Here is a 25219-nt window from a genome sequence, read left to right as displayed (position 1 = left end):
TTGTAGTGTGGTGACGCTACCGCACCGCTTTTCATTGAAAAAAAACCCCACTATAGTAGACCACCGCAGCTGAATAAGCAGGCAATTTAACAAACAAAAAACTCTGCTCGTATATGCAGCTTTACATCACACACAACATCAACAACAACCAACCAGGATCGAAAAACAAAAACTGTGACTGAGCAGGACTGTGATGGTGACGAGGCCTGTGTGTCGTTTTCCTCCCTAATTGTTTAAGTAGCAACAGTTAACAGTTCTTTTGCACTCATAGGAGTTGTTACCAGAAAAAAAAGCTGATTTACAGCTTGTTTTTTATACCTGCTGTTCTGTGTAGGCTACTCATTTCTGTGCATGGGGTTGCATGACTTTAAAGTCATGCAACCCCTACTGTGCACTAAAACCTCTCTTTTGTGTAACGTCAGAGCTGCACACACTTCATACAGTGAGGTGGGCTACATCCACCTAAGTGGCCTTCAAACCTAATAACAGGTGCCACCGGTGCTGCTGACGTACTCTCCACAGAAATATCTTAAAAGGGGAGCTACGATGACGTCTTACATGCTTTTTTGTTTTTTTATCCCAATATTTTTGTTGATGGTTTTTACTGTCTTTTTCACTTAATATCCACAGTGTAACAGCCTCTCCTGGATGAGCTGTGACCATCATAATCTTGTCTGTGTTTTACCATGAATTATTGAAATCTTCCAATTAGACTGCAGGGTACTCATCTCCTGCTTCTATGACGTCAGGGCCGAAAATTACCCGTGCATTTACAGGTTATGGCAGATATGGGAGAGAGACTTCTGGTCAGCTCCCATTCATCAAGAAACTATTAGCTGGTCAAAACATTGCTGTTATTACATTATATACCATTATCCTAATTTGATATACTACATATACATATGCTAATTTCCATATGGGTCTCATTCATCCTGTCCAGCTGTCCTCATCAAGAGTTGCTTGACACAAATGGGCACTTTATGCCTCCCAGATAGCTCATTCTGAGTGATCAGCTCCAATCTCTCCACAGAGCAAAGTATGAAAGGATCAGTTCAAGCGTCACTAAAGACCCAACATAAGGGAAAGTGATCATCAGTGACTCATACGAAGGACCAAGAGCAGCCACACAGATGGACTCAACTAAATGAACTTGAAAATGAAATAATGAATTTCAGTCACACACTTCTCACTGCACTGGGCTCGTTGATACATGATCACTATGGAAAAATATACTGTACCTCCCCCCAATCCCTGGAATCTGGAGCCCCTCCCGGGATGCATTTGGTAAAAGGTTGAGAAATTCTTAATTTAAATTCACATATGATAGTGATTCCACTTAAAGGGGTAGTTCAACATTTTGGGAAATTGGCCCATTGCCATAATCCCTATAATCATAGCAGTAGGTTCGTTACCTTTAATAGAGGGTATGCGTTTACGTCACGTTGCCCTCGGCAACGCCCCGTTCGATCGGACTGAGTGGCAAAACAAGCGTCCCTCAACATGCTGGCGGATAGCGGTGGACTCATAAACTGGATAAAATATGACAGGCTGCAGAGGGACAAGATTACAGCTGTTACTGTCGTCCTGACACTGACTCCCGACGCTTAAACAGGAGCTGCTTTTATTCTGGAAAAACTCTGACCAGTCAAACTGTAGGATGTAGAGGACTAATTTATCTGTCTAACCATCATAACTATCACACCTGAAACTGTAAACACAGCTGATCGATCGAAAAAAAAAAGACCGCTCCAGTGAATTTACTTTCCGTCATTGAGAACAGGTTCTTGAATGTAACTCGGTCAAAGTGCGACGTATCCTAGATGTTTAGCAGCTCCGTTAGGTCATGCTGCTGCTTTACATGCTGGCAAAGCTAGACATGTCAGACTTGTGTGGGCTCGGAGAAAATCGCTTCGTTACTTGCTCGTTTTTAAACTTTGGCGGCTCTGCCACTCCTCTTTTTGCCACTCAGTGGACGTTCCACAGCGACTTCCGAGTGTCATGACGTCATGTGCATACCCTCCATTGTCGGTGCAAGCTATTTTTAGAACAGCAGAGCAGAGCTGTGAGCTGCACAGAGCGACGCTATGGAGGCTCATGGGTTTTCTTAGTTTCCCTCATCAAACTCATTAAATACACAATCCAACAAATCCAAAACGCTCTGGTGGACAAGTTGTGACCTGCACATTCACCACGCTATGAGATAATAACTGAACGTTACGAGACGGAGTTGTTTTAGAGGGAAATTTATTCTGTTATCATCTCATAGCGTGGTGAATGTGCAGGTGCAATGTTGAACTATCCCTTTAACATTAGTTACATGCACAGGTGAGTGGTTCACCTATACTCTTAGTATATTTATACTTGTATATTTTTTTTGTCCCCTGACTCAACAGTTTTGTTATGTATATAATTGTTACTAAAGTTTTTTTTAAAAAGCTGGTTTCAGCGTGTTTGTACATTTCTGGGGTGACTGGTAAGAATGAACCAATGTGCATATGAGTGGAAGAAGAAACATTATGTTGTGGCATCCAGTCAAAAGCAATCAATGTTAACTGGATGTCGCTGCAGCGTCTCAAGCTGGTGGCAGTGTAAAGGCATTCAAAGTGAAGCTAAACACGAATTCGCCTGAGGTGAGGCAAACTGATACACACACACACACACACACACACACATCCTTGTGAGTTGAACATGTTTCATCTTAAGAAGATTATTCACTGTGATTTTATGACCCATGCTTTATAATCATGCAGCGATTAAAGGAAACAGAGACTAAAGGTGAGTAACAGAACTGAGGCCTCTGCCACCGGCACACATACACATGCACCATCATTGTGTAGTAGCTGGCATCTGCACAGCTAGTATAGTAGTCGGGGAAAAATAAACACAAACAGTCCAGTGTGCAAATCTGAGTGAATTACGCAAAGGCAAACATTCACTTTGCTCTCTTTGTGAAAACACTGTTAGAGTCTGCAGCCATTGCAGTTAGAAGACAAACTACTCATGTTTGCTATTGAGAACAAGTTATACTTTAGCCCTGCTGCAGACTATTGCACAGGGACACTCAAGGAAACATATGGGCGGAGCCATTATGAAGCAGGGCTGATGGAAACGGAGCGTGATCTGAGGATGTAATCAGTGTACCGCTCCAACGAACAAATCACACTGCAACTGTTCCATTAGCTTTTAGCTCTTATTATTAATCAGCCCTAATTTCCATCCATCCATACACTGGCTACACTGCTTGTGCGTGCAGGGTCATCGTGGGGCTGGAGCCGATCCCAACAACCTTCATCTGATGTTTATCTCTCCACATCTTGAAACACTTAGGTTATTACTAAATCTGAATTTAAAGGGATAGTTCAACATTTTGGCAAATTGGCCCATTGCCATAATCCCTATAGTTTTAGGAGTAGGTTTGTTACCTTTGTTGGTGTAAGATGTTTTTAGAACGGCGGAGCAGAGCCGCAAGCTGCTCAGAGCTACGCTACGGAGGCTAATGGAATTTCTTGGTTTCTCTCATCAAACTCATCAAATAGCTACACAATCCAACAACTCCAAAACACTCACCACGCTATGAGATAATAACAGAATGTTATGAGATGGAGTTGTTTTCGAGGCAAATGCAGAGACTGCTTGCTGAAAATCTGCCCTCGATGGGAACGCACATCAGTGGTTTTGCATTAATTTACCTCAAAAACAACTCTGTCTTGTAACGTTCCGTTATTATCTCATAGCGTGGTGAATGTGCAGGTCACAACTTGTCCACAAGAGCGTTTTGGAGTTGTTGGATTGTGTATTTGATGAGTTTGATGAAGAAATCCCATTAGCCTCCGTAGCGTAGCTCTGAGCTCTGCTCCGCCGTTCTAGAAATAGCTTGCACTGACAATTAAAGGTAACAAACCTACTCCTAAAACTATAGGGATTATGGCAATGAGCCAATTTGCCAAAATGTTGAACTATCCCTTTGATGGCTGTTGGAACCAGTGCATGCTTTATGAAAAAAAATCATCTTGATTAATGAAACCATGCTTTATAAATGTTTACAATTAGGGATTTTAATAGTACCTCTATTCGAAAGCTCTGCTTCATTAGAGGATGCCAAATGGGAAGAAAATGCAAAAGTATGTTTCTAAGGAAACCTTATGAGCATGGTTTGACCTGAGGTATACGGAGTGTTTCTATAGAAATAGGTTTTTCTCAATTTCCTCAGCACAATCAGCATCAGGCCCTGCACACTGATATCAGCACTCGACTGTGCGGGTGATGTATGGGTAGCACCATGGGGATGATCGCCACAGTGACGAAGATGGAAAAAATGTGTTATCAGCTACAGCACGGTGCTTCACAGCCCCTTCCTCCCCCCAGCCCCTGAAAAGATGTTGCAGATTTGCAATATTTACCAAATTTATTGGAGGTCTAGTAACTAATGAGAACTCTTCATCCAGCCCGGGAAGTGATGAATGAAAATTAAAAAGTGATATATTAACTGGTGCCTAAACACTTTGAGAGATGGCTGTGAGCTGTGGATGAATCTCCTCTTAATATTCCCACAGCAGCATCTTCCATACTTTCAAAAATCCATAAATACCTTCTCCTGCCACAGCCGAGAAAGTTTGATGCAATCAGTGTGAATTCAGTGGGTCTCTGTGGGTTTTATTTTTTACAACGTCTTCATGTGGGGTCAGGACAGACATACAGCTCTCTCCAGCTGTATCTCCTCCTGAATGTTAAACTGGCCAGAATGGCAAACCTGAAATGAGCATATGTGGCTTGGTGTCGTCTTTGATAGCTGTGAAAATGTAACCTCATATGTGTTGTGTGATCAGTTAATTACCTCTTAGTGAAAGAAAAAGAAAACAGGAATAATAAACATGTCTGATCTGAGATTAAGAGGTGGAGGTACAAGTGGTGGTTTGAATGGAACCATCCAGGCATATTCTCTCTCTCTATGTCTCTCACACACACACACATACACACACACACACACACATACAAATGTATGAACACATTATGAATAAAAGAATCCACATATATGTACTAGACAATAATTTACACACACGTGGACAAACAGAGACAGTTACAATCCCGCGCACACACACGTTCAGGACATAATGTTCAAACATGCATAGAGACAACCACACACTTCACCACGCACACGCACACATACTGAAACACATGAACATAAAGACACACATACAGTACCCATAATCTACACACACACACACACACACACAGCGCTGTGCTTTTTATGCGTCCAATTCCAATTCAGCCTCATTGTCATAAGGAGCCACCACACTGATGAATGAGGCTCTCACTCACAGGAATGTCCACGGAGGCAGCGAGGCCGTGGACGTAAAGATATAAATCTCACAGTCCCAATATTCTCTAAACGGTCACTGAAGTGGAGAATACGGAGAATAAAACTCAACAGTTTGTTCTCTGTGATCATGTGCTGCCTGTTTTAGAAAACGCTGTTTTTTGTGTGTGTTTTTTTTTACATTTATAAGAGGAGAAACCAGGTTTTCCCACTCACTGAGCATCACACACCTTCCTTCAACATGTGGAATTACAGGGATCGTCCGATTGTCACCAAGAAAAGAGAGCGCCGCATTGGCTGCTGGGGGTATAGGTGCCCTTTCCCTTTCCTTTTCACCGCAATAAAGAAAAGAAATATCAAGTTTTCCGTTAATTTATGGATATTTCTCAAAAGAGTAGACTACACAGCATCATTACTCTTTACAGTAACCATGAAGGCAAAGTAAAATCACAGTCTGATCTCCATCATTCATCAGGAATTCAACCAAAATCATTTCATTCATCAGGAATTCATTATACAGCCATGTGACCGTGTCATACTTAACTATGCTTTTTATTCAGCATGTTTCATTCATATTTACAGCAAATGTGATGGTCCGAAAAATCTTATAGAGATTTTCCTCATTTCTCGATTACTTTTTAACAGAGCCGCGGGGGAAGGCGCAGCTTACCTGTCCAGAGCGATGGCAGTCATGGAGTAGATGCTGGCAAACACAGCCGCGATCGGAAAGAAGTTGTGGAAACGGCAGTAGACGAGTCCGAAGTACCACTCATTGTGCACGGCGTAGGTGAAGTTGATGACCGTGTTGAAGGCGGACATGGAGGCTTCGGCGAACGCCAGGTTCAGCAGAAAATAGTTGGTGACGGTCCTCATGCGCTTGTGCGCTATAATAATCCAGATCACTGTGATGTTACCTACGACGGACACGATAACTATACAACTGTACGCGATGGCCCAGAGGACGATCCTCCAGACCGGCTGCACAAACTGGTTCCTGTATTCGGTCCCGTTATTGGAGTCGTTGTAGCTGGTGGTCCAGTTTGGCACGTCGGTGGAATTGAATATAGGATCCATTTCGTTGTTGCAACTGAAAGTCACACTAAATCATTAAAATCCAGCGAACGACGCAAAAACAAACGCTAATCGAAAGTTTTAGAAAGCCGCTTCAGTGTAACTGGGGTCTGCGGAATGTTCACTTAGAAACTCGGGAATTCAGAAGAAGTATTTCAAGTGGAAATGTTAATAAAAACTAGATGCGGTTTAAACTTTCATCCGTGCGTAAAACGAAAACGCGCCTTTTACGCACTATTCAGCAAAACAGCAAGACTGTGTTCCTCTGACCGCTCACTCTGCTCCTTCCTCTGTCCCTCAGCGGCTCTGCGCTCGTCTCCCTCCCCTCTGCTCGCACTGAGCGCCTGCACAGCAGCTTATGGAGCGAGCGCTGCGCACCCGTCCAATAGGCAGCCTAGTGTCATTATGACTATGGATGAGCCCAGGTACGTTATTTATCTCGATCGAGTCTGACCGCACAGGAAAACCAACAGGATTATCATGGCTGAGTAGCTGTTATCCGATTAGATTTTTCTCATGATTCCTTTATTGGCAGCAACAAACGGCACGCAAGCAGCAGGGGGAAATAATGGACACATTCAGACTCACAATACATAATAAAAACAATAATACAACCATAAATGTTCAATTAACCAAACTTTATGTGCACTGTGGTGGTGCAGTTCAAAGTGCTTCACAGATGACACAGACTCTGACAGTGAGTCATGGTCATAGCAGCAGCAGTGGCATCTCTGATGTCATTCATCTTGAATAGATTTAAAGATTTAATGTCCCAGTACAACTTGTTAGTGATGTGTTTGGATGCCACAGTGACTGACTGCCCCCTCTTGTTGTCTCATATTTGGACTTTGTGTTGTTATAATAATCTCTGGCACCCAGTAGTGTAATAATTATCACTTGACTGATAAGAGAGAAACATAAAGATAGGGCGGTTCAGTGATTTATACATGCACAATAAGAGAGATATGATCAGGTTATCAAGAGCAGTCCATGATACTGTCCTCAGGTGACTGCACTCTTATTGTTTTTAATATCAGTCTGTACATATGTATCAATCTGTATCAGAGCCACATTCCTGGCTCCATTTCTCATGCCTGCATTTGCAGGGGTTATACCCAGAAGAGCCGCGTGAGAGGATGAATGAGCTCATTAAGAGTGATGCTCGCAGGCTCAGCAGCAGACCCCTGACAGCACTAAAAGGCTACGGAGGGAAAAGTTGAATGAACCTGAGCGTGCTGACTTTTAGCCATCGATTTTGATTGATATCACTGTTTATATTTCATCGTACTCCTCTATGACATTTTTCAGCACCACAGCCCCACAGACTGTACCCAGGGGCGGACAAACGTTTTGGCTCAGGGGGCCACAATGAGTTTTAAACTTTGACAGAGGGGGCCAGTATCAGATGGATGGAGAGTGTTTGTGTGAACTGATATAAATGATAGTAAAAGCCCCTATCTAAAATAAAATAAAACTTACATTCAGTTTATGTGGCAGCAGTGTTGATGGTCAGCCTTTTTTGCCAGTGTATCAAAGTTTGCAGTCTTTGTTATAATTTGGACAATTTTGTATCAATATTTGAGGGGCCGGATTTAAAAGCAGGTCGCATACGGCCCACAGGCCATAGATGACCCATGCCTGCTGTAGAAAATTACTCTATTATACAGTAATATTAGTTGGCTACATAACATACATACATAACAGAACTCACTCTACATTTATTTAACAACACTTAACAGCTATTTTAAATCCTTACATGTCATGTGAGCAACATTGTATAGAATAGTACCCGTACCTGTGGGGCCACAGTGCCAAACAGGAAGTCAGTCATTAAGACGCTCATAAGAGTTGCATGTCCATGTGCTCCAAACACCACTGGCTCTACTGCACCAGTTGTGTTTCAGAAGTCAAAAAGTATTATCCCATGCCTTGAAAATGTGTCTGGAATGAATCCATCATTTAAAGCAGAGTTTTCTATGTCAGGCCAGCCTGAGGCAACGTGCTGATTACCACAACAACAACCACATGAATAAACAAATGAAGTTACTCCATCAATATTAAGCAATCCCTGCACACTTGCTCGCTGACTACGAGTCATAAAGTTGATTCAAAAGACAATGTTTAAATCTCAGATCTCAAGTTTGTCAGATGTCAGGTCAAAATCCTTAAAAATTCACCATACACAATAGTTACAGCCCTGATAGAGTTAGACAGTCCACAGGCGCTGTGGTGACAAGTCAGTCAATTAAAAATTAATCAAATGATATTAAAATATCCAAAACAGAATTCTAGTCTTGAGAAAGCAGAACTTTGAGAGGTTGTACATAAGCACTTTAACTTTTTTTGAATTACCCATTAAGTCACTTGTCTGAGGATCGGAAGTGATTTAAAAAAAAAAAAACTGGAATTATGTTGTATACTGTATACACAAAAGATCTAACCTGCTATATCAGCAGGACATACAGTTTTAAAAGCAACACTACAACAGAGGGCATCACTGTAAATGCACTGCTGAAAACACTGCAGACACATTATAAGCCCACACAGAGAATCAGAACCGTGATAGGACCCCCCGAGGAGGAAACACAAACAGACGACAGAAAGCACAACATCGAGAGAAACGCAAATGCAGAGATGCTACGAATATGAACACAAAGCTACAAGAAGGGCAAATTGCATGCGACAAGAACATATCGTCCAGAAATAACTCTATTACAGAACATAAAATAGGGCCTACACTAATTTACCAAATGACTTGCTGAGATAAGACTGATCTCTCTGGGTTGGTGGTGCACGCTGACCGGCCACCTCAGGAGCCAGACTGCGAGTTGCTGTTATTACAGCCAGTCTAACACAGCAGGGAGGTTCTCACATCTCTGAGGATGCTGAGGCAAATAAGCCTGACATTATTTGAATTAAATGGCCACATACTGTAGTCTAAATTTAAATGGTTACTTTCTTGCACATGAGAAAAAGCATTCTATCTGTAATGCACTTGTCCATTCTATACTGCATGCTTGTACAGCCTGGACAGGGAGATTACCAGTAACACGTAGAGACAAACAACCACATACACCTGTATGGTGACTTCGGAGTCTACAATTAGACTAATGTGCGTGGCTATTTATGTAAAGGTTACACAGGAAGCACTTGCATAGCAATAATAATTAAAATGTGAGTTTTCTTTTGTATGTGCTCTGTCCTTTATGGGGACCATACTATTGGAATCGCATTAAGAAAGAGGTGTTTGTCACATGCTGAGACCATAATTGACATCAGACTCACTCAATGCATCTCTAACACTCATGTATTTCCTCCCTTCATGTTTTACAGGCTGTTGCTTTCATGCAACCTTGTTCAGTGTTAATGCCAAGTGCCCAGAACCTTGTGTACCTCTTGTAGGATCAATTTGTGGCATGCAGTCTTGACTGAGGCTCACTTGAAAAAGGGACGAAGCAATTTTATGTGTGAGTACGCTATTGTGATTAAATGAAGGCCCAGAGGAAAATATCTTGACAGCCAGATTACTGTGGAATTAAATACCATTCTGTCCCTTTTCAAGCATTGTCAAGTCCAAATTACCTCTAAGTCTATGGCGACTCAAGTGGCTGAATTGACATTAAATATTCAGTGTATTCATGGTCTCCAGGGTGACCCTGAACTTTTCTTGAATAACAGCATCATGTCAAAGGACTGCACAGGGTTAGTCCCTGTCCCTGACCACAGCCCCCTGGATGTGCCCCTCTCTACTGTCATTTAGCCTACATGTCACGTAATGCCACTGACCTGTGACCTACCCAGGTCAACGCTTCCCCAACGACCCCTGCAGACTAACCAAAATATTTTTCCTCTCAACAATTCAATTATAGGTGATGTCCAGTTGTAGCGATACTGCTCCTCCTGCTCAAGGACATTGTATTTCTCTTGGGAGAGGCTTCGATCCGCTGTGGGCCGTCCTCTTCGTCACAACTGTCAGAGCTCAAATGCTGCAAGTAGAAGCACGGGAGGTGAACGGCACCGGCCTCTATAGCACACAGTAACATACTCTGACTTATTTTGCATCATTCCCCGCTTCACCGCAATGTTGCTGCTCTACTGTAGCCGCGAAATGACCAGATTGGCTGCAGTAAGTCTCCATATGCCCTCTGTATGTGCTGACACAGCGCTCTGAGTTCTCTCACTCATAATTAATAGGCTGTCAATGAGTTGATCACCTGCATGGTGTGAATGTACAGATAAACTTAGTGATTGATGATGCCTGGTAGGTGGGTCGAACAGCAGGTGTGTGGAATGATGTAATGAGTCAACAGAGTGCAGGGAAACCCAGTCTGACACACACACACACACACACACACATGCACACTTAGACCTCAAACAAACAAGGGCAAGGGAGACAAAGGAGGAGAGGGAAGCTGGAGGCACAGACTGGACCTTGACAGTTCCCGCTGCTGTTTGTCCTCTCCCTGTCTTCTCTGGTCCCCTCCTCCATGAGCTGCACCTGGGGTCTTCTCCAGAAAACACGCTCGTAACGTTCAGTTATTATCTCATAGCGTGGTGAATGTGCAGGTCACAACTTGTCCACCAGAGTGTTTTTGGAGTTGTTGGATTGTGTATTTGATGAGGTTGATGAGGGAAACCAAGAAATCCCATTAGCCTCCGTAGCGTAGCTCTGAGCAGCTCACGGCTCTGCTCCGCTGTTCTAAAAACAGTTTGCACCGACAATTAATGGTAACGAACCTACTCCTAAAACTATAGGGATTATGACAATGGACCAATTTGCCAAAATGTTGAACTATCCTTTTAAATTAATCCTCAGCTGGGACATTCACTAAACCCTGTACAGTCCACTCCATAGTGAGTTTGCCATTATAGCACTGTCTGAATGTAAAGTGAGAATTATTATAGTTTCTGGGCTCATCGTGTACCTCAATGCATCACGTAAAGTAATTTACAATTGCTGGTCACTGGCCAAGTAATATGCCAGCTACCATAAAGTATTGTGACAGAAACAGTAGCATCCTTCGATTTTTCTATCTTGAGATGAGCTCATTAGATAGTCCTCTACATTTGAGGCTGACACTGTGAGTGCTTCCTCGGTTTGCACGTTCATGTGGAGGGTCCGCCACTTTAGTGTCATTCTAAACCACTGATTCTTAAGTGGCAGTGGGTTATGGAGCTCTCCAGCACTGAGTGTGCAGCGGTGGAGGCTTACAGTAGGCTACCACTGATGCTGTACTGGAGACATACAGCTCTGGTTTAGAGGGGATAAAATGCCACATCTACAAATGTGAGTTCAGTTCTCTTGTCTATGGTTCAGTTTCCAAAAAGAGAATACTATGTTGCATCGCTTCAACCAGACCTGTGATTGACGGTTTTCACATTGAAATTAGAAGTTAAATTGTAGTTTGAAATGGAACATGTTATAGTGTATATGAGAAATCATATACGTTTGTGTGTGGATCATATGACTTGATGGCCTGTGTAGTGTCTTATTTCCAGAATGAAAGAAATGTGACCAGAGAAATGTGGGAGTGACTTTTTTTTTCTTTCTATTATTCAATTAATTTCCTTTCACAGGCTTGTAAAGCAGTGAATATGAAAGCCACATCTCTGCTCATACACCTACATATTTGTCAATGCTGTGTATGAGATATTTAATCTAGTTAAATATTTATGATCCTTGTTTCACACAAAACAAATTTCTCGTCTGCTGGAGAAAGTCAAGGTCGTGCCAACGCTTGCCAGTGTATTTATATGATCCCACTTAATGAACGGACCTGGCGAGAGCTGGAGTGTGACTCCACACAGTTCCACTCTGTCACGGAGTGGGAGGGTGTAGGGGGCCTGCGTATGTTCACTTAGTTCAGCATGTGCATGAGGATTATAAATAGCGATCATCACCAACGGAGCCCTGGTTCAACAATTCACCATGGCAACAGGTAAATAAGGAGCAGATCCTCCATCTTAATCCAGCCAGAAAGATTAATGTTTAAAATTAATTCTTGTTTACCTTAAAATAAAATAAAAAGGAGCAGGGTCTGAGCGGCCGGGGAACTATTACATTTAATTCATTATCATGCACTAAAACACATTATTTGTCAGCATTTCATTTCCTTAATGGATGTCGAGAGCTGGAATCTACTGTTTGTTAGATTAAATGTTTCACTATATTCAGCTGTGAGTTGATGGGGATGAAGGTGTGCTGCAGCAGAGGATGAAACCGATCAGACAGGAGCTTAGGTCTGTGTTTCTGATCCAGGATCAGCTTCATGACTTTGGTGTTTTTCAATTGAAGCGTTGAGATTAAAGTCTTATGTCATGCATATACACACACTTAGCCCGCTCACCACCATACCAACAGATTTTTAAAAGAATAGTTCACCAAAAAATGAAATTCATTAGTGACTCACCCTGATGCTGATGAATACTAGTTTTTTATTCCTCAAAGTGCATCTGGAGACCTGGGAGGCCGGCTCGTAGTCCAACGAAAACTTTATATGAGATTAATAGTGCCCGACACAAAATAGTCCATAAAACTACACAAAAAAACATTTAATATTCCTCCATACTGCTCGTCCACTGTAGTCCAAGTGTCCTGAAGGGAGATAGTCCAGAGTTTACCTGAAGCAACGTCTTTAGGCAAGTCTGGTCATGCCCACGTGCATCGCGTGAAGGCGAGAGCGCGCACCAGGCAAATTCAATACAGGACTGTTTAGGCTGTAAAAATGTCCTAAATGACGTTGTTTGGAGTAAACTCTGGACTCTATCCCTTCAGGACACGTGGATTGCAGTGGACGAGCAGTGTGGAGGAATATTAAATCGTTTTTGTGTAGTTTTATGGACTTTTTGTGTCAGGCCCTATTAATCTCATATAAAGTTTTCGTTGGACTACGAACCGGCCTCCCGGGTCTCCAGATGCACTTTGAGGAATAAAAAACTACTCTGGAGTATTCATCAGCATGAGGGTGAGTCACTATGACTGAATTTCATTTTTGGTGAACTATTCCTTTAAAGCATCTTATTATATTTTACTGGCACTTTATATTTATTATTTAATTTCTAGACTTTTCTTCCCTCCTCTCTTTTTTCTTCATTCATTCATGTAATATGTGTGTGAATGCTTGTGCTACGAGGGATGAACAATCTCGTTGCGTGGTAACATGCAATCACAATAAAGTCTTCCATCCCATTCCACTGTATCTTAAATGATTTGGTTCTAAAACTGTATTTCAACATGTAGTAAAAGTATACACACACCTATATTCACAAACTCATTTAGTTCAGTTTTCATTATTAGCTGCATTACATTATTTATTACTCAGATATCACACCATCTACAGCCATAGCAGCCAGGACTGTCCAATCAGAACATGACAAATGATTCCTTATTGATCACAGTCTGTGGCTAAGTCCTCACACAGCCTTTACTTAAGATAACAGAGAAGGGGTGAAACAAACAGGTCTAACGTAACAAACTAGTCTGGAGACGCACCTGACAGCTGTCAAAAGGAATGAATGAGCTACAGACGGTATGGAAGAGGAAATGAGTCAAACAGCCTCATCAGGCTGAGCAGGAGAGAAGGAGCACACAGCCAGCAGGTTAGCTTTGCTGAGTATAAGTTACCGTGGTAACTGACTCAGGGTTGAAGTGATCTTCAATTCTGGAAGAGAAATAAAGAGTTTCCCTCAACTCAGCTTTAGGAAATGTGGAGTTTCCACTAAACCCTTTTTCTGGAACCACCTCTGTCCTGGGAATGAAGTGGTGAGGGGAGAGCATAGTGGCTTTCATAGTCTTGATTTTCTGGCTGTTTTATACATTTATGTTAATAAACTGTATGGTCTTGGTCTCCTGGCTGTGCCATGTTGTCTCATCCCAACTCAAGGATGGACAAAGAGGGAAAAACCAGACATAGTTGTAAAGGAAATTAAAGGGATAGTTCACCCAAAATTCAAATTTCACTCATTATCTACTCAGCCTCATGTCGACTAAGGGCTGGGAGAATTTTCAGAGTCCTCCGTGCCTTCTCAGAGTTACGGGGGGGTCCGCGCAGCAGTATTTGTTCATATAATGGTTGTGAATGGTGCTCACTTTTCTTCGTTCAAAAAGACACACCAAAAAACATCCAAATACCTCCATACTGCTCGTCTGTAATGTCCCTCTTGTATTGAAGCCCCGACATGAGAAATTGTTCCGCCAGTCAGTGCAAATCACGCGAGATTTGCATTGACACAGGAAGAGCAGTGAACTGAGACACTGGGAGCTTCCGCTACAAACAAGCTTAAAATATAGACTTATTTAATTTTTTTCGGAGCAATTTCTCATGTCGGGGCTTCAATACAAGAGGGACATTACAGACGAGCACTATGGAGGTATTTGGATGTTTTTTGGTGTGTCTTTTTGGACGAAGAAAAGTGAGCACCATTCACAACCATTATATGGACAAATACTGCTGCGCGGACCCCCCCGTAACTCAGAGAAGGCACGGAGGACTCTGAAAATTCTCACAGCTCTTAGTTGACATGAGGGTGAGTAGATAATGAGTGAAATTTGAATTTTGGGTGAACTATCCCTTTAATAACGACAAAAAAAGTGACCAGCTGACTGATATGAGCATCCAGACCAGATGGACTGAGCTCCACCTGTATGGAGATTGGAGCGGGACTTCACAACTACATGGAACACTGGTGGGTGTTGTATTCGTGTTTAAAGGTGATACTGAAAAATAAGATAAGAATTACTTAATCAATAGTTATTAATAAATTGTTTTATTTAAATGTGATTTTAATGTTTTATTTCTATCACATTTCCATACATAATGCACTTTCCACTACATGTGAATAAATCAGGTGACCTTTCTTCTCCTGTCTCATCTAGTCGTGCAAGATGTGTGTCCTCTCCTCCCTGAATCAACATGTCACTTACAAAACTCATCTGTCACATTCGTTACTGATAACTCAGCTGTCTCTCTAACAAGGTCAACATGAGTAAAACCAAATTACTCTGGGGTTGGATCAATTCAACATCCTATTTCCTGCAAATGACTTGGCTTTTGACTGCTCAGTACTGCAGCACAGGTCTGACATTACATTACTGAAAGTGATACTGTATATCCTTTGTGTGGGTGTAATCTATGATAATACATCCATCCAGTTTTCTCTTTTTTTTTATCAAATTATTGTCATAATTTCGATTGAAATTCACCTGAAGAGTAATCTAATTAAAGTAAAACCTTGGCCCAGTTATATTGCTATGTCAAATACATCGTATACTGTAGCATAACGTTGCAGCGTGCTAGAGATAGAGAGATAGAGACCAAATGCATGAAATAATTTATAATGGGTTGAATCAAACCGCACCTGCAATGTATAATCATGAGACTGTGAGAAAATTTAGAGTCAGATTATTAAGATGTTTTGAGTGTTTTATTGTCAGATTTTATACCTGCCAATCAGTGTTAAATAAGTGGTTTGCTAGACCCAATCACAGCCAGCAGAAAAACAACTTAGTCTGAGGTGATGCAAATGAGGTTGATTATGATGATGATGTTTACTTCATCTCTCCTAAGAATGTAATGCAGTCCAATCAGCATGCTGCTGGAATTGAAAGCCACCAGGTACTGAAACTACGTATCCCAACTGTCATGAAACACATCAGTCATGTTTATTAGATCTAAAGAATCTGCCATCAGTGCTGCCATGTGGCTGATGTCTGATACTGAGCATCCCTTCATGGATGCTGACAGTGTCTAACCACCAACTGTTGGGATGCATGAGTGTGAGGTGGCTATAATAACACCAGGCAGCCATGGTAAAAGCAGCATAATAGTGTATAAGGGGCAGTAAAAGGGCAGAATACGACAGATGCATCTTATAGGTCATAATGCTGATTGCTTTGAAATGACCGTCATTCCATCACCTTTGTGTTTCAGCCCTAAAACACACCCTGCTGTAAAACAGTACATTTTGTATTCATGTGAACACCAGGCTGTATGAAATGTTTGTTTAGCAGCTCTCAGCAGATACCTTAACATAAAATATGGCTTTGTTTATTCAAGAAATACAACACCTTGGCAGGTTGCTCAGTGAATACAAGTCTGCCTCCTCCCTGTGGTCCTCTTCCCCTCTTGTCGTCGTTTCCATCAGCTGACTCTCAATTTCCACTCGAGCTCTGGCCACAGTCATGACTGTGATTCCAGTCATGTATTTCCATCAGCCCAGACAGAAACATTTGAGGTCCTGAGGGATCGAGGAGCCACTGACAAAGGCAGCTAGGCGACCTGCTCCGGAGCAGGAGAGCCAGATGGTACAAATCCTCACCAAAGAAATTACAATGAAGAAGAAAGCATGACACATGCCACACTGATTATCTAAAATCACAACACATGTAAGATTGAAGTTCCCATTGTACATTATACAGTACATGTGGAAACATATGATTTTCTTTTTTATATTTCACATAATTCACTGAATAGTACAATAATAATGCCACCCAGGGGCAAGAAAACTGTTCATGTAGTAAACGCTCAGGAACTAAAAGATAAGAGCTTTGATTGTTGCAATGAGTGAGTCAATAGTGTCTCAAGTTTCGTACACACACACACACTGTCAGCTGGCAGACTGACAGTGCAATTACAGTGAGTTCAGTTATTTTGCTATAAACCTCATTTGAATTTCAAATAAGGAAAAGTCAAATAATACAGATTATAAAGATGTTGACAACCAGAAAATGCTAGGAAAATTAATTGGAAAAGAACAGACAATACAATTTACAACATAGAATACTAATTTAATTATAAAAGTCATGATGAGGTTCATTTAGAATTTAAAGCGGAACTATGCAACTCCGCTCGCTTTTCCGCTGTTTCAGTTACGCTCCTCTCGCCCATCATGTGCATTTGTTTACAACAAAGCCAGCGAAAAATGTATAAATGGAGCTGTGGATCAGTTACATAACATATATACAATGTTATGGCCTGTATATTTGTGTAGTCTCAACCGTCATAAACAAAAGATTACGGGTTACGGAGCTTGTTTGTGTAGCGGGATGCAGAGACGAGAGCTGGGACACCGGGGTGGCGACCGTGTAACTACACTAATGTTGCAAGGTTGGTTTTCTTCCAGGTGAAGACAGAGAGCCTCCGTTGTCACTAGTTGTGACATTTTGTGAAAATGCGCATAAATACTTGAATGGAAACGCCAGAAATTCGAATAAAGGCAGTAAATGCGCATAAAAGTTTATACGCTTGGAGGAGGTGGATTTGTCAGCGTATCGAATAAAGGAAATGCGAGTTCTTGTGATGGAAACAGATTATGCGAATTGAGGCAGAGTTTGTGGGTGAAGCTGCTGGACTTCACCCAGCGACGTTCAAACATGGAGAACGACGCCCCGGTCTCCCAGCTCTCGTCTCTGCACCCCGCGACACAAACGCGCTCCGTAACCCATAATCTTTATGACGGTTAAGAGTACACAAACACACGCCGTAACATCGTTATGTAACTTATTGATTTTTCACGGGCTTCGTATGTAAACAGATGCACATGGAGGAGAGGAGCATAACCAAAACAGCGGAAAAGCGAGCAGACTGTCACAGTTCCTACTGTCTTTCTGTGTAAATATCTCATGTTACAACATGAAAACCTGCAGCTTATATTCAAGTGCGGCCTATATATGTATTTTCTTTTAAAATTTAGCTGGTGCGGATTATACAGGTGCGTCTATAGTCCGGAAAGTACGTAAATTGTCCATGATGTTGAGTGTCAGCTGAGTGTCAACTGTTGGATACATTCACGCTCTCTTATGACGTAATCTCACGGTGCACTCCTCCTAATCGCAAAACACTAATGAATGGAAACGGGCATAAATTCGCTTTGCTTTTTGCGCATTTTCACAAAATCCGCTTTTAAATTCGATACGACTTGGATGGAAACCCAGCTACAGTAACAAGTCACAAGTCATGTAGTTAAAAGAATAGTTGACCCAAAATTCAAATTTCACTCATTATCTACTCACCCTCATGTGGACTAAGGGCTGGGAGAAGTTTCAGAGTCCTCCGTGGCTTCTCTGAGTTACAGCGGGTCTCAGCGTAGCAGTGCATGTCCATATAACGGTTGTCTCGCGCGATTTGGACGGACCTGGAAGAGGCGCTTCCGTTACAAACAAGCTTGAAATATAGACTTCTTTAATTTTTTTCGGAACAATTTTGCATTTCGGGGCTTCAATACAAGACGGACATTACATACGAGCAGCATGGAGGTATGTGGATGTTTTTTGGTGTGTCTTTTTGTTTGACGAAGACAGTTGGTATCATTTGGAACCATTATATTGACATGCACTGCTACGCCGAGACCCCCTGTAACTCAGAGAAGCCACGGAGGACTCTGAAACTTCTCCCAGCCCTTAGTCGACATGAGGGTGAGTAGATAAGAGTGAAATTTCAATTTTGAGTGAACTATTCCTTTAACGATCACAATTAGTCCAGAGCTTTTTAATTAAGGTAAAAATGTAGCATAGCCACGGGAGAAATCCTGCTTAGTTCCTCTTTAAATTGAATATTTAGAGTATTTTAGGAAGATTAAATGAGATTTACAGCAAAATGAATCACACATTTTGTTATATTTTCCTTTTCAAACTGAAAGAACACATAGTAGCCTACATTATAACACTACAACCAACCCGCTGTACCTGTAGTGCAATTCATTTGTCTTCAGCCTTTCATCATCAAAGGAGCTGAGAGAGTGAATAGAGCGGTGTGTGGCAGCCCCACATTTAGTGCCTCTCTGGAGGACCACAGTTACTACACCGTCAGTGCCAAGCAGCAAATTACAGCTCCCAATAAGTGCCCTTTATACAGTACCAGGAGTCCACAAACCACCGAGTGTCAAGCTGCAGGCATACAGGTTCAAACAGGGTGGGAGTGGAGAGAACAATGACAGCTCAAGTGCAGGAATCAGAGCAGGTGTGGTGAGGTAAATCACGTTCCCTATAGCCACAACAAGGCCTGTGGCATTGGCAGTGCCCCACTCATAAGGTTTTCTGACATACCCACCTCTGGTATAAAGTTGGCAGTAAATTAAACTGAGCCATAATATGTAGCAGTAAGAAGTGTGAGGAAGTGCAGCGATTTAGCCTGTGTGCAACATGCTACACACCCACACTTTCAACCAGTAAGTGCCTATACACACCGTCTCTGATGCAGCGGAGGAGTCTGAGCAGCCTGCAGGTCCTGGAAGAAGGCTGTTATCATCTGCACCTGGAAGAACCATCAGAGCAAATTGCAGCACAGTGGTGGTTTTGCTCGAGACAAATTGGTTAGCACAAAGAGTTGTCCAACCAAGTCAGAAGGAAGAGTTATTTATAGCCATTTGGAAGAGTCGTAGTTGATACTGATAGCGAGGATGTTTCAAACGTTACCCAACCATCTGATAAGTGTGTTGGATGAAGAATAATGACACATTTCTCCATTAAAGCAGAAGTAAGTGGTCCGGTCGTTTTCGCTAATGCTGCGTTCCAGGTAGGCTTTTGAAATCGTAAATTACAGCTTCAAGTCACAACTTACGACTTTGTAGCGTTTCAGGTAACCCACTCGTGTTTTTCCGACCTGTTTTACCGGTGAAAGTCACTATAACGGCCACTCGTAACTTCCGACCGGTGAACTCGCACCAGATCGAACTGGTACCACTTCACGGTCGGAAAAATACGAGTTTCCTTGAACGCACCATAACAGTCCTCGTCGCTACGTCACCACATTCACGGCGTTCCTTGGCTGCACACACAGTCCTGCATGCTGTTCTCTCTCCTCATTGGATAAAAACTGTAGGATACGATAAATGTTTTCTCCTGGGCTCAGAGCAGAGCAGAGTGACTGACAGACCCGTGTTTCAGACCAAACACTCTATGTAAGTGATTGCTGTCGGAAGATATAACTATTTAAGACTTATATTAACACAAATCACTTACTTCTGCTTTAAGTACTTCCACCCTGGGGGAACAATATCCATCAGGTGCATCTCAAGGAGGCCACTTATCTATACAATGCAGTTTTCCGTTTTTCCTGGAATATAGAGTATGCCGAGATCTGAAAAACAAAACAAAACAGAACATACAAAGATTTAGATGGGGAAAAAAGAGTTACAAGAACTGTATTGTGCCATGTACAGGTCAGGGAGGGAAAAAGAACACTAAGGACAAACAGACATTGATAACTGAAAACTTGAAATAGTCCAAGAAAAAAAAGAGTTCAGAGAACCATAGGTGAACTGGAAAAAAAGGCAGCAGGAACACTGGGAACTAAAACAGGTCTAATAACAGAGCACTTAAGGGAGGAACAGATACATTTGTTCTCTCTCCTAAGCTGCAAGAAAAGAAAGATGTCATTCTTTTTTGCAGCCCTGGTTTTGGACACATCACCTTGGCAGAACTTGTTTCTTCTTTGGCGTCCAACAACTATTGTGTGATTGGTCAGAAATTTGAAGTTCTGCACTTGAGTTTCACGTGAAGTATGACATGTCCTCATCAGAACTAACTTTGTTCTTGAGAAAATGAAGAAATGTCTCTGTTGTTGCAGAGTATGGACAGGCCTTACAAAGCCAAACTATAAGAAAGAAAAACACTGACAGAGTGGAAACACAGAAGCTAAATAATTCAGGGAGAAACAAGACACAGATGTGTAAGTCACACACACAGGTGAGAAGCATGTGGTAATCACAGGAGGAAACCACAGGAAGGCATGAGGATTTTCAAAATAAAACCAGGAAACAATGAACACAAACATGGCACACTCAAAGACAGGAAAAAAAACCACAAACCATGACATGAATCTGAATTTTTGACTCACTGAGCAGCCGATCGTATGGAGTTCTTTCTCTAGCAGAAATCAAACATTATTCAGCAACTTGTTGTGTTGAATTTGTTATTTGCTTTTCTTCCACCTTGTATCCAGTTCATTCCAGTCTGCATGTGCTGTGTGTGTCTGTGCTGCTCCTCCATCATGTGAAGCGACCGTCTGGTTCTGTCCCTCTACGGTTTGGGTCATTATTAGAGTCAGGTGGATGAAACTTGAAACCCCGACCAACCAGCAGTGTTGGGGAGACTTGTAGTTGAACTACATAACTTGCTGGTAGTTAAACTACATTCATATTTTGTGCTGCATCAAGTATTTAAACTACTTTTTGGGTCATTTTTTGGAGTTAAACTACCCAATTTACAAACTACAATTTTGGCAGTAACATGAATTTTTTTTTTTAATTAAAAAAAAAAAGACCTTTATAATATAAATTTTATTTTACCATGATTGTGTTCCAGAACTCTCTTTGAAAAAAAGGCATGAAGTCCCAGCCAGTGCAGCATGTGAGTGGCTTTTCAGTGTAAAGATGTTTTCAGTGCCAAACAGAACCGGCTGTCTGATTAAAAACTTCGAGAGACTGCTCATGTGTTGTGTCAACAAGCGACTCTGCCCTGGCATCTAGTGCTAGTGACTAAGTCTAGTGCCTCTGAAGATCCTGTTATCATTGCTGTTCAAGACACAACAATCTAGAATATGTCTACTTCTTTGTATTTTTTTATTACATTTTTTGTTGACTGATTTACATTTCTGATTTACAAAGTGGGTCAACATGCCCATATAGATTACCCAACATGTCTATGGTGAACCTATGTTGATCAAAAATGTCAGCTTTTTTATATAGCCTATACTGTATATATAAATTAAAAAAACTGAGCTGAGAGGCATATTTATTCTGGCATGTGGATTTTTTGTTGGCTATTTTATTTTGTTTCACCACATGTTGATTTATTTAACGCTGAGTTGAATGAGTAATGAGTAGAAGTAGTTGCTAAAGCTATACTTTTTTTCTCCAGGGGTAGAAATGCAGTTTGTTCTGCCAGGCTGAACTACATGTAGTTTTACAAGCTATGTTTGTAAAGTAGCTTCACCAACACTGCCAACCAGTCTGTCTTCTTTTGTGATTTGTTTTTTCTCACCATTCTGTCAATACACAGTGGTGCTTCCTCCATTATGTTATCACCCTCTCAGAAGGTGTACATTCAGTTACTTCCATTGCTGCAGGGAAATCTGCAAGTGAGTCAATTTCATAAAAAGACCTATTTCTGGTGACTTGAACTTTTTGTTTTACTTGGCCACTTAAATGCTTAGCTTTACCAGATAGGGTTATTCACTGGTCTGAAATGCTTCAACTTCATTTCATGGTAATTGCTGCTGAGATATTTTTCACCTACTCCACTACATCAGCAGTTCTTGTCCTGTGGTTTGTTAAATAACTGTCTGAGAGGTTTTTCTCTCTGTTTTTTTGGCACATCTGATGTGAGATACTGCTACACCATCTAATTTCAGGTGAAAACAAAATTCCTCTCTCTGCCTCATCGCAAATAACGAACCCTTTTTTATACAAATGATCACATGCATGTTGCTTCTGCAGAGGTAATAAGGGGCTCCATTACACAAAGACAAGTAGAAGAAATGTGTTGATTTTGTCAAATTGAAGCAATGGTTGATCATTGTATAGAACTGCTTACAAAGCACATCATCATATTGGCAAGATCTTAGTGAAAGCTCTGTGCATGTGGGAGGGGGCTGGCAGAGGAAGTGTTGGATTCACGAGAAATGAGTCGGGTTTCTGAATTGAAAGTCAATTTAGTCGGTGTGAACAGTCTCCCGGTATGACTGGTGGTCCTGAGGGGCTGAGACACATGAAAACATTTCAGAATTCCAAGTGTTACTTCTGACCTTTAGACTGATCGGCTTTCAGTAGCACGGCCTAAACGTCTGTCTACCTCCCACTGAAAAATGTAAACTCAATTATTTGTGAAGAATGTGAAACCCTGCGTGGCGCCTTTGATGAACCGCTGGCACTCTAATCACCCTCACAATGTGCACAGGGGTGATAGATTTAATTAATCAAAGATCAATGTATATGCTGATGAGTTAGAGAAGTCAGTGGCAGCGTGGACCTTGATCACTCACTGCTTTCTTTGCCTGTTTATTCCTGGACATTGTCATATACGAATTGGAGGCAATCCCAACATGCACCAGGGTCACACACCTCTTCCATTACAGGGCATTGCTTGATTATATGTGATAGTCCACATTTATCCCACTGGGGATATTTGACTCCCCCTCAGAGGTCATGGGTCAGCCACACAACACTCACGCCTTTTTTCAAGGAGACGTAATGTGTGGATGTTTGCACGGGAAGAGGATCACATTGGTGGAAGGACTCTAGTAATTGATTAACCTGATGACTGATGTGACAACAGATGTAGCAGTTAATGAGGTTGCACGCTACATGAGATTTGCAGCAATGTAGGCTACCATCGCTTTGTAAGATACCTCTGTCCCTGACTGAGTAAAAGAACAGGAACAGATATGATACTGCAATAACTAATGAACAACACAAAGCATCTTCAAAAGCCAGGCGTCTCATCAGAATAATCCGTTGTGCTGTTAATCACAAGGGTGATCTAACACCAGGGGTGGAAAGAGTACCAAAAAAATCTACTCAAGTAAAAGTACAGTTACCTTGATGAAATTTTACTCAAGTAAAAGTAAAAGTACTGGTGTAAAAATTTACTCAAGTAAAAGTAAAAAGTAGTTCATTTAAAATTTACTCAGAGTAAAAGTTACTTAGTTACTTTTTTATTATTTTTTTGGGGGGGGGTATAATGGCCAGAGATTGGCCTCACATTCTCCGTGCATGTCTCTGTGTTTCAAATTTGTCCCTTCTCCATCGATACACTGGTCTCCATCATCTTTTAGCTCCTGTGGCACCAACTTGATTGACCTTCTGACACTGCAGTTGTCCAGAGCCAATCAGATGGACAGTTACAGTTACTGGCACTAAGGTTGTCACGATCATGATCATGATACTAAAATTTTCAACTCAATATCGATATTAAGGAAAATATTCGATACTCAATACCATTTTCAATACGGATAAAAAAAGAAAAGAAAAATCTCTCTCTCCCTCACTCACACACACCTGTTTTTTTACTGTCTTTCCTGTCTGCTCTCAAGGAGGAGGAGGAGGAGGAGGGGGGGCGGGGGGGGGGTTTACTGTAGGTTCTCTCTCTCTTGCCTCTTTACTGTAACTGCTCTGAAGCAGTGGGCTGCTTGTCTGTTCCTCTGAGCATGGCCATGGGTCTGACTGGGCTCCTACATTTAACTCAACGGACTGCCGGTCCGGCCTTCAGCCCCGGTGTGTCTGGCACGGTCACCATAAACGTAGCCGAATAGATGGACATGCCTGATAACGTTGTCTTTAATCATCAACGTCAGCTTTTAACCGCTAGCTGTGGCTAATGGCTAATATAAGACGACAACATAGCGACGAGCCCTGTTATGCACAAACTCACGTAGCAGGGAGGGGGAAAGAGGTGTGTACCTGCCTGCATAGATGACCTGCCTGCTGCTGTGTGCGTCTGTGAAGGGGGAGAAATCGAGGCGGCAGCGGCGTAGCTACTTTTGACAACCCACACAGAGTTATATATTTTTTACTTTGTAACTTAAGCTATTTAAAATGTAACTAAGTAAATTTCTTCCAACAATATGTACTCAAGTAAAAGTAAAAGTACTGATTTTAAAAATTACTCAAAAAAGTACAAGTACACAAAAAAGCTACTTAATTACAGTAACTTGAGTAAATGTAACTAGTTACTTTCCACCCCTGGCTAACACTATGTAAACCTATTTGTGAATGTCATGAGAGTGCCAAATATATCCAACAAGTCGTAAAGACAACTGATGCAACTTCAAGCAAGAGCTGGGATTAACTGTGCATTAGATCAGCGAGGGGAGCTTTGTAAACACTCCTGGTAAC

General features: G+C 41.7%; 1 protein-coding gene across 1 annotated transcript in view; it reads right to left on the bottom strand.

The window, feature by feature from the left end:
* The window catches only part of tacr1a (tachykinin receptor 1a), a 61938-nt gene extending 55186 nt beyond the window's left edge, over positions 1–6752 (bottom strand). The window contains exon 1 of the mRNA XM_085787669.1: positions 5988–6752. Within this exon, the coding sequence (XP_085643795.1) occupies positions 5988–6391 (404 nt within the window). The 5' untranslated portion in view covers positions 6392–6752. The remainder of the gene's footprint in view (positions 1–5987) is intronic.
* Between the last annotated feature and the right edge of the window lie 18467 nt (positions 6753–25219).

The sequence above is a fragment of the Trachurus japonicus genome, chromosome 9 (genome assembly GCF_045865225.1).
Source record: "Trachurus japonicus isolate A0001 chromosome 9, Traja_1.0".
Lineage (NCBI taxonomy): Eukaryota > Metazoa > Chordata > Actinopteri > Carangiformes > Carangidae > Trachurus > Trachurus japonicus.
This window is presented reverse-complemented; position numbering and strand designations above follow the sequence as displayed.